The sequence below is a fragment of the Primulina eburnea genome, chromosome 15 (genome assembly GCF_022965805.1).
Source record: "Primulina eburnea isolate SZY01 chromosome 15, ASM2296580v1, whole genome shotgun sequence".
NCBI lineage: Eukaryota > Viridiplantae > Streptophyta > Magnoliopsida > Lamiales > Gesneriaceae > Primulina > Primulina eburnea.
Window position 1 is genome coordinate 28,012,357 of NC_133115.1, and position 11,051 is coordinate 28,023,407.

At 33.8% G+C, this 11,051-nt stretch overlaps 1 protein-coding gene across 1 annotated transcript; it reads right to left on the bottom strand.

Moving 5' to 3' along the window:
• Positions 1-696: 696 nt before the first annotated feature.
• Positions 697-6,371, bottom strand: LOC140813994 (mitochondrial inner membrane protein OXA1-like). Its single transcript, XM_073172836.1, has 10 exons — positions 6,231-6,371; positions 5,594-6,096; positions 5,112-5,202; positions 4,147-4,194; positions 3,914-3,972; positions 3,238-3,313; positions 3,001-3,132; positions 2,236-2,343; positions 1,416-1,470; positions 697-1,305 (listed from the first exon to the last, which is right to left on the bottom strand). The coding sequence occupies exons 2-10, from the start codon at positions 6,079-6,081 to the stop codon at positions 1,025-1,027; spliced, it is 1,338 nt and encodes a 445-aa protein (XP_073028937.1). The 5' UTR covers positions 6,082-6,096; positions 6,231-6,371; the 3' UTR covers positions 697-1,024.
• Positions 6,372-11,051: the final 4,680 nt, after the last annotated feature.

Here is an 11,051-nt window from a genome sequence, read left to right on the forward strand (position 1 = left end):
AAAAGAAAATATAATATTTTATTAATAAAAAACAACATATATAAATTTTCACTTCATGTAAATAAATAAAGAACAAAGAGATTTCATATCACCTCATAGGCCGTTGAATCTGAAGTAAAAGTATTAATCCTGTGTCGGGGATCGGCTTAACCTCTATTTATGTATATAAGATTAAGAGTATGTCTCATGTGAGACCGTCTCACGGATCATAATCTGTGAGACGGATTAACCTTACCCATATTCACAATAAAAAGTAATACTCTTAGCATTAAAAGTAATACTTTTTCGTGGATGACCCAAATAAGAGATCCGTCTCACAAAATACGATCCGTGAGACCGTCTCACACAAATTTTTGTCTAAGATTAAAGATATGTGTCATATTAAAGAGATGGGTAGGTCTCTAGTGAGACGGTATCATGAATCTTTATCTGTGAGACATGTTAACCTTATCGATATTCACAATAAAAAGTAGTACTCTTAGCATAAAAAGTAATATTTTTTCATGGATAACCTAAACAAGAGATCCGTCTCACAAAAATACGACACATGAGACCGTCTCACACAAGTTTTTGCCTAAAGAGGTAGAATCAATATGTTCAAATATGAAGTATTCAAAGAAATGTATTTTCCACGAGAACTGCATGCACTTGCGGATAGAATATGATAGTACCACAGACAGTATCAGAGCATCCGTCTGGAGTTTTAAACTTTATATAAAAATAATAAATTGTTGTCCATATGAGACAATAAGCTGTCTATTCAAAATCTCCCTATAATTAACTGCAAAATTTATGAAACCTGAGAAACACTGTCACATAAAAAAAAGAGTTTCGAAGAAAAAAATTTCAAACTGTTCTTAATCTTTATTCTCTCAATGGCCATTTTGAGAAGCTCCATGCCTTTTATCAGAGGCCTTCATACCAATTGTACAAGTCTTGGTTCAAAACTAGTTGCGATAGGCGTAAAATTCAAAAGTAATGATGAATTTATATTCTGAGGACGTACCGTAATAGCATTGGATAATCATCGCCTTTTCTTCCCTTTCTTCCTTCCTCTGACTTCTTTTTCTAAGCTCGTCATCCTTCGATCAAGAACAGTGGTGGAGGGTATTCTTTGATTTGTAAGGTTTGATGTAATTTCACTCGGTGGTGGTGATGATGATGCTAGCAACTGTTTCTTCTGCGCGTCGGAGTATTTTTTAATGGCTTCGAAGAATGAAAATCCCGAATTTTTATCAGTTGATGGTGGCGGCACTGGCAATTCTGGTATACCCAAGAACTTCTTCACCTTAGGTCTCTTTATAACTGAGAAGCCCCGGAAAAGTAATACAAACAACCAATTTAAAGGAAAAACAGCCCGTTAAGTGAATAAACATTGAAGAAAAAAGAAGGTATCAAAAATCAACAAGGCTCACCTAATCCATATGACAGGGAAAACAGGTTGGATGTAATCCAATAACAAAATATAGCCTGTGGAACAAGTGCATGATCTAGTTAATTGCTTGCAGTAGATTGCACATAATAAACATTAGTGTTGTAAATAGCGGCAGGCGGTGGCGAGACGGTTATCACTGCCTCGGTCACCTAGCAGTTGATTTTTTTTTACTATTTTTTAATACATAAGTATATATAATCATGTAATGCAATTAAATAATGTTTATGCATAAATAAGCTTCATACAATACAATGTATACAAAATCAAATAAATACATAAATGCAACTAACAAGATCATTAATAAAGATTCATCACCATATCAATACTAAAAATTCGTACAATACAATACAATTAAATAGAAACATAGAAAGTGTATAAGTGTACTAATAATTAGGGTTTTTTAAAATTTTGTTGACTTTGACTACCCCGCCCGATCTTACTCATCTTCTACCGCCTAAGGCAAAGGCGGTGCTGAGGTCGACAGTAGGCGGCCATCTTAGCCGCTATTTAGAAATAAACATAGTATCGAGCATTTATCATTGTACTAAAACTAGAACTAATGTGGCCCTTACAAGAGCCCAAACACTATATTTTATCTTTCTCCCATTAAGTAACCAAACAGGACAATTTTTCTTTCCAACAAAACGTTCCGAGTCAAAGTCTCCATGTCTGATAATTTCATATGATGAGATATATTTCGTTCATGTTGCATTAGCCTTCAAAAAAGGGTAAAGTATTGAGGTGAGCCTAAATTCACATATAATGCAGAGTTTTAGATGGATAAATGCTGCACGACAGACCTGTGGGAAACTTGCAGTAAGAGGGATTGACAAGGCTGCGAATCCCCTACACACGTTCTTGATGATTTTAGCAGATGCATTCCCTTCCATACCTTCTTGAGCATTGCACTAAAAAAAAAAATCGTAGTCCAGTATTACATAAGACAAACCTAGGCGGTAGGCACAGAGTATTTCGATTTGACATGAATTGAAGCTTTTTTACAAGAATCGACCAACAGACATCTGTCCAATTTTGTACCAAGATGTTATGATTCAACTTTTGCCATATCCATGTGTTTTAATAATAATATTTATCTAACGTCAATTTATGTGCTGCTATATGAGATAACCAAGGTCCCAAAACGTAACATAAAGAGCTAAATCTGAACATTGTAAATCAACGAGTCTCAGTAGTTCATAAAACCTTCCATGCTATAAAAAAGATTCATCACAAAGTATTGTCAGATTTATATTTCCATTTCGTGATTAAATATGAGAAAAATATTTCTTCAAACTTTCATCTGCATGGCAGTAGAGATACAACTACGGCCATCAAGCACTCAGTGAATAATTGCAAGAAACCTATAACATGTTATTGTTCTTGGTTCTTTGATTTTTATGACAAGAATGACGGAACCACTGTGTCACACTATTGCATAGTTGGGCAAGAAAAAACGCACTGTAGAATTTCTAGCTGTAAAGAAGCTCTGCTAGTATCGTAGGAGTTAAAATTGGTTTTGTAGTGACAAATATAAAAAGTACATAAAAATTGAGATGATGGCTAACCTCCACAGTAATCCAAAATATCAACGCAGTTAAAATGGGGAAAATATACATGCTATCCGTAGCAGTCAAATCAGTAAACCAAAGTGCTCCACCATCTTTAAAAGATGGAACTTTGTCCACCATGTTTCTAATCTGCATATATAGTGATGAAATAAACTATCAAATGGTGAAATAAAATGATGAAATACATGTACTAGATAGATTATCTTTAACAAAATAAAAGGAACATCGTCTCACCGCAAAGAAGAAAGAGCAAAAAATGGGACCTGAAATGAGAAGTCCCTTCAAAGGGGTGAATGGAGTAACACCAGATCTGGAACACAAATAATCAATCATATATTTAACGACATTTCTTTTTAAGTTTTCTGCGAAAATATCAGAGAAAAACAAAGTACACTATTAAAATGGTGTATTGATGTAAACTCTCCAAGTTGATGGAAGATATCATCACAGATGCACAATCTTTTTTGATAGCGGAAAGTTGTGGGAATGGCATTTATTATACAACACATTCCAATTTATAACTTGACTGAAACTAACTCAAAAACGAGGCATAGATTACTTATATACCCCTCGTGCCAACAAAGCAATCACAAATACAAGCAAGCCTGTCCTTTGACTTGTTGACCATGTTTCTCTACAAAACTCAACTCGTGACTCTCACATGTTGTCCATATATCTCAATAAAATTGATGAAGCTGTACTGTTCACATGCGTTTATTATTACACTGCCCAAAATCTAAGGATGAATTAAAAATCCCATTCCCCTTTTCTTCTTGTCTAAAACATGGTCAAATTAAATATATACATACATATATATATAAGGATCCCAAAATCAATGATTCCAAAAAATGAGCAAACAATAGACACTTAAAATGGCCATGCAAATCATAAAAATAGGAAACATGCATACTCTTTGAATAGCATTTTCATCCGTGTCCGACCTTCGGCAACAGCTTCTGGACTCATACCCTGCACAACAACCACGGTGTATGACACCCAAAAGTTGTAAGCGATGAAGTCAAGTACAAGTATCACAACATAAAAATTTGAAAATAACTAGCCACACAAGCCTCCAACCAAGAGTCGGTCAAGCAAACACATTAACACAACAATACAAAATAATAGGAGGACAATGTCAATTACCCTATTTTCCATGTCTTTCTTAATCTCATCCAATTGTGGCTTTATAATCTGCAAGAAATATTAGCAGTTACGTGCTTTCCTCGAAGATACAAAGCAATATGGTACACCAAAGTCATGCTGAAATGAAGCTAAAATGTATAAATTAGTTTGCTCTCCTGCACGCTAGATAACATAATGATCAGCTAATCCAACATCTTAAAATTCTTGTATCATCCCCTACACTACACAACCAGAAGAATTAAACAAAAATAAGAGGAAACTACGATATTATTCAAGGCGTTTTGGAGTAAATAAGAACAAAATCACCAAATCAAAAAATTATATAAAAGATTAAGATGTTAAAACATGGAAAAAGTACCTGTTAACCGAAAAAAGTTAATAAGCACATTACTACTTCGTAAATGGAAAATGTCTTCACCTACAAACGTGCAATGTATGATAATTTAAGATCCAGGGAACTCCTATTGTCCAATAAGAATACTTTTTGATACCATCCTCGATGCTGTCACCCCCTGCCATACCTATTCATTTATTGATCTGAAAATCACAGTTCCCTCAAACGAGCAACTATTTCAGATACCCCATAGAAACGGGAAAATGAAGAGCAATACTTAATATAAAGATATGTATTCCAAATTGCTCAAAAGATAGGGATTGAGAAGAAAGACTGAAATCCAACCACTCTTCTAAACTGCCAGAGCTACATTTCATTTCTGTATGTACTTAAAAATTGACTTTCTCCTAAACGAGATATATGTTTTCCCTTTGGCAAAATACCTTGCAAAGATTACTTAAAAATAGATCGATTTGTATTTATTCATTGACAGTATTTAATCATACCAATTACCAAGGTTTATACCCGAAATACAGGATCACTGAAACAGGTACATGCTTAAATAAAGATAATGGCTAGGAAAACTCAAAAAAAGAAATGCATAATGAGAAACATATATGCAATAACTCACAGAGGTCTTCGTGGTGGCCTTGAGCTGATTTATCATAAGGGGAACCTGAAGGCAACGAATCAAAAGTGTTGTCACAGCAATTGATGCCCACCTACATAGCACACACAATCGTAGTTTCAAACATCATCACTTGGCCAATCCTTAAGAAATTTAATAAGCACAGAACACACGGAATATAGAGACCGCCCATTCTCTTTAACACATCAAGCCATATCAATTAAGATCAACCCAATCGGAAAACGTACTTATGTCCAACACAACATTCAAAAATATCTCAAACAGAAAGGAAATCCCCAACACGGCCGTTAATCTGAAACCTGAAACTAATGTTTCCAACGGTACGCACAGTTTCTTATGAAACTGTAATACGCATTTAAAAGTGCTGCACTTCATATCAAACTGTTTGAGACGAATAAAAGTGATAACAGCATGAGAAGTATGGACATTTAGTTCTCGCATTAAAACAAAGAGTGATCCCTCACCAACCAAATCCAGTAAAACTATGCACATAATCAACTAAGTACTGGAGTGCAGCCACTGGTAAGAACGAGTCTGAGGCAGCAACTGCAACCTCATTCACCACAGGCACGGTCTGCGAGGCAAGTTCAACAGTCTTATTCCCAAAAGCATCCGCCACATCAGTCATAATCTCAATTTTTTCAGCCGCCGCATCTCCAACACTCGTGCTTGACATGTTCCTCGCAAAAGCCAGCCCAGAAACCGGTGGAATCACAAATCTTCGGTCTTGAAACAAATTTCTCGACCAATAAAGTTTGCTGAAATCGCTCCTGGACCCATAACAACGGCTGTGGAAATATTTGAGGAATTCAGGGTTTTCGCATATGGGATTATTAGGCAGGCTTTCACGATCATTTTCATCGAGATGAATATGTGAAAATGAAGGAATGACTCGTTGTTGCTGTTGATAAAGCAGCTTTGCTCGAGCGGTGACGCCCCGCCTATAAGCCATTGATATTGCTACCTCCTAAGCAGAAAATAAACAAATACCACACAAAAAGGATTCAAAGCTTGAATCTTGACATAAATCTGTCAAAAGGGATTTCGGATTTCTAATCGGAAATTGATGATATACAGTAGTCCTCAAGATTGAATACTTACCAAGCTAAAATCCCGTCAATTTTGAGATGAAAATCAAGGAGTAGACAAGGGTTTTGATGGGTTTTTAGTGTGTGCAAATTCAATCGTGCGGTCACAGCTAATTCGTAGTTTTTCCACCGTACTGTTCCAAGTTTCCCTCAAACCGGTAATCCGCATATAATATTAGATAATAGACATTTTTTTTGGTAAAATACTTTTTATTCATTAATTTATGTATTTTTCGGTATTGATCTATTAAATTTCAAAATTTGGTTCCGATATATTAATTTTTCATTTTCTTTGTATTTTGATTCAAATGTTGATATAAAATCTCAAATGGCTGATGTGATGACTAAAACTGTTGATGTGATATTGAAAACTATTGACGTGACATCAAATAATTAATGATTTGTCTGATATCATATCAAAAATTAAATCAAAATTTAAAAGTTGCAAGACAAAATCAAAATTTCAAAACTTAACAAACCAAAATATTGTTTCTTTTTTTTGGGTTATAACGGGGAATAGAAATTTTTACTTGCAATAAATTATTTAGTTTAATTCTTTCATAATTTTTTTTTATTTTAATATCATAACCTTCTCCATACAAAATCGAATCGATCTGTCTTATAATTCTATATAAGCTATCATCATGTAGCATCTATTTTTTTTCTTTTTGATGATGAAATACGTAGTTTCTTCTACCGTGATAGCTTACAAACCATGCTAGCCATGTAAATTGCATTCAGCAAATTCTGTGCGACAAACTCTCCTGAGAAAATGTATGTAGGATAATCGAACTTTAAACCATTGGAATTTTCCACCACCTCGAATATCTCTATTTTTATGAAAAATGGGTAAATTCTATTTATTTTCATGTGAAAATATATAATAAACAAAAAATATTATACGGGTCTACCAGGAATCCTAAATACCACGTATATCTATAGCCATCAAAATAGGCCAACGAGACTGGTTGGCCCACAACCCGCCAAAACCTATCATTTGAAAGAGTGGTATCACCCGCTAATTTTTAGTTATACTTGGTGGATTGGGGAGGAATGTGTTGGATCTCGATTTTCTCGTGCCCAAATGCAGCGGTAAGTTTTAAAATTTTTAAATCTCGACTGACATTCAAGATATTGTTTGAGCACTCGCATGGTTTTAATAAACATAAACATATATAGGATTTTTAAATATATATATACCTTTAGTGAACAATTTTTACTTGGCTCCAACTACTCCGGTATTAACGGACGTAGCTCTTGTTGTAAATCCCACGTACGTTCTTCGAATCTCATTTCTTCAATCTTCAAATCATGTTCACGACCGTATTGCTTGTTCCTCTTCTAAATTATACTAGAAATTTAGAAGGATTTTTCGTTGAGATTAATATAACGAGAGGATGCCGAAAATTTTGAGAGAAGGAGATGAGGATTTTCGAAATCCTTGCTTGGAGGCTAGGTTTTCCAAAATGGCATGGATTAATTGTGTTGACCATAAACATAATACACATATATATACGCTTAGGGTACATTAATTAAACTAAATACTTAATGAGCTGAATCAATTAATTATTTTAGTCCAACTTGTTTACTTAATTAATTAATCCTTTTAAAGTCCAATTAAGAACCTTAATAATTTGTATGTTGGTTGTGTATTCCTACAAGCTCATAATACATACACTCATTACATTTATTTAAATCTTTTATAAATTCGACATTTGAATTTAATATTTAAATTATAAATTCAACTCCTTGAATTTATTACCTCCAAAATTTAATATTTAATAAACTCAACTTTTGAGTTTAATAATTTAAATTCCCAAATTTTTATAAATTCAACCCCTTGAATTTATTCTCTCCAAATTTTATAAATTCATAAATTCAAAATCTTGAATTTGCTATCTCATAAATTCAACTCCTTGAATTTATTTTCTCAAAATTTAATTATCATAATTTCAACTCATTGAATTTACTATATCAAAATTTTATGTAAATTCAACTGAATTTACTATATCATAATTTTATATAAATTCAACTACTTGAATTTATTATCTCAATGTTTTATATAAATTCAAATCCTTGAATTTATTATCTCAACGGAGACCAAATAATCCAGTACTTGTGTGACCCTCAATGGTTAAGGGATACAGATAGTCGTGGGTTCACAACTCTTTGTAATTCAGGACATAATCATTTATTCGAGCATACCCTAATTTGCCCAATTTTATGTATCAACAATTGATCATGAGAATGTCAGAAATCATATTTCTGATTAAACCCATCGAATAATGGTAAGAGCGTCTAGTAGCATCGCCTCATGATTCCCTAGGTATCACTGATAGTGCCTGCAAGAACCAGTCGGTTATGATTAACGTACAGTACGGTCCCTTCATCTCATAATCCCGATCGAATCTGCAACCATTGATTCATTGAGGGTTGCATAAGGATTCGATAACTATGTGACACATATTTGGGAATAAATACTGGCATCACATGTATAATTGGAGAACTCATTCTCTAATGTACATCTCATACTCTGGCCAGAGATTCCATGCACTATTATTTTATCAGATCACATAGGATATCCACAACTATAGGTGAGCGGTGAATTCTCGACTACAATGCACTGGCTCCTACATATGTCGCAATTGTACCCAACCTCGCCACCTGGTAACTCTCCTGGAGTCGGTAAACAAGTCAAAACACATCCCTGGCATATAGAGCCTCAGTATTATCCCGGGTCGTAAGGACTAATGGTGTACAATCATAACCACGAACTTATCCTCTCGATGAATGATAACCACTTGAGAAGTCCGAAGGAGGATAGTTCGGTATAATCATCATATGACTACCCATTTGTATGTTTGGACGTCTCTATGCCCTCACCAAGAAACGTGGTACACAACATAACAGATGCTAGTCTCGAGCTCAAGCGACCTTTATCCACGTTTTAGGCGGCTGAATCGACTAGGAACGAATTTAGATTATACAGTGTTTACAAATGAGTTTCAACATTGAATTACGATTCATTTGTATTAAAGTATAATCAAGGTCTTTATCTTTGTTTTTTACATAGGTATACAGATAAAGAAATAACAAATCATGAAATAATGAATTTTATTAAAATAAAGATTTCTTATTACAACTGAGTCAATAAATTCTTTATCCAACAATTGGCTTACATGACATCTACTCTAACAGAATGACCACCGCAATCCGCCACAATCTATTACTTAGGGGGTGAGTCGGTCCGTCATTTCGATTGGTTGGAATTTTCAACCCAACCCGTCTATTTGAAAGAGTCGGACTGACCAACTTGGCCAGCGATAACGTCGTAAAATTTAAATCACCACTAGACCGCATGATAAGTTTTTAAATCTTAGATATATATTTATTTATTTATTTATTTAAATTAACTCTTAAAAGTAATGTTTTACTATTTTTTTGATATAGTCATGATTTTTTAGTCTAGATAGATTTTTGGCGGAAAAAATCCGAGTACATACTACGGTTCTATGTTAAAAATTTATTAGGAAAATTCTTTAGATAAATCGAATCTTTTAATATTTTTGGAAGAAAAAATATTTGATTTTATGATTTCATGGTCTAAAGTTTGAGCACGTTGATTTTAATTAAAACGCATTTTTAAGAATTATTTAACATTTTTCTTGTAATGTTAAAGTTAGCACTTTTAAAATATAATTTATTGAAAAAAAATCAAATTTTTCTCAGCAACTTTTAGCATGAAATTTTAGCGATTTCAAGAATTGAATTAACAACTTTTAAGCTGAGAAACTAAAGGGAAAACCTTTCTCTCCACTTCTCAAATTTGAATCAAATTTAGAGTTTGAATGAAAATTATGACTTATGAATGCGAGAGTATCTTTTGGCTCTCTATATTATTGAGTTAATTATGTCTCATGATTGTAAAAGTGTTTTTTGACTTTCCACATTCTTGAGTTAATTAAAGATTTTAGGCTCTTCATATTCTCGAGCTAATAGAAAATTAATTGAGATAATTAATATTACATGACTTTTGGTCTGTATTTTGGGGCTTAAAAATAGTGTGTTTCTGTCCTCATTTCATACACATAAAAATTCTTTTTACAAATACTCAAGATATCTCTCAAGCATTCTCTTGTCATATTGTTAGCTTTTCATTTGGCTTCCTTTAAATTTTGATAATAAAGTGAATGTATGTTTTCAGTTCGCCGGTGTAGTGACTTCGTCTAGATCCTAGAAGCACCGTCGGAGAGGACAAATCTGTTTTAAGAAAACTGTACTTCGTATAGACCTCAGTTTTGGTTACTGTTTTCTTGTTGTTCTTTTATACACGATATTCATATTTTCAATAGTATGCTCATTTTCGTAAATTGTTTTTGATTGTCGACTACCGACACCTCAACAAGGCATGCCCAAAGGATGACTTCTCAGCTGAACATGGATATACTTACTCATCGACAGTGGTTTAGAGGGTATAATTAGATAAGAATAGCTCCTGAGAATGCCGTTCTGTCCGTATACTTACGAGATTGCTTTTGTTCTCTGCTTCTATATTTTTTTTATTAGCAATTTGGCTAATAATCTTAAAACAGATTTTGTCATACTCATTACGTGATTTGTTGAAGACATGACTACTGACTCGAATGACTCGAATGAGCATAAAGTTAGTCCCTAATTATATATGAAAGTCATTGATGTCGATGTGCCTATGGCCATGCTGATACACTGAAGAAACTCGACGGCTGCAATTTCAGAAGGTGGCAACAGAAGTAGTTCTTCTATCTTATCGTCTTGAATCTAGCAAGGTTTCTCACCGAGGATGCTCCCAGTTTGA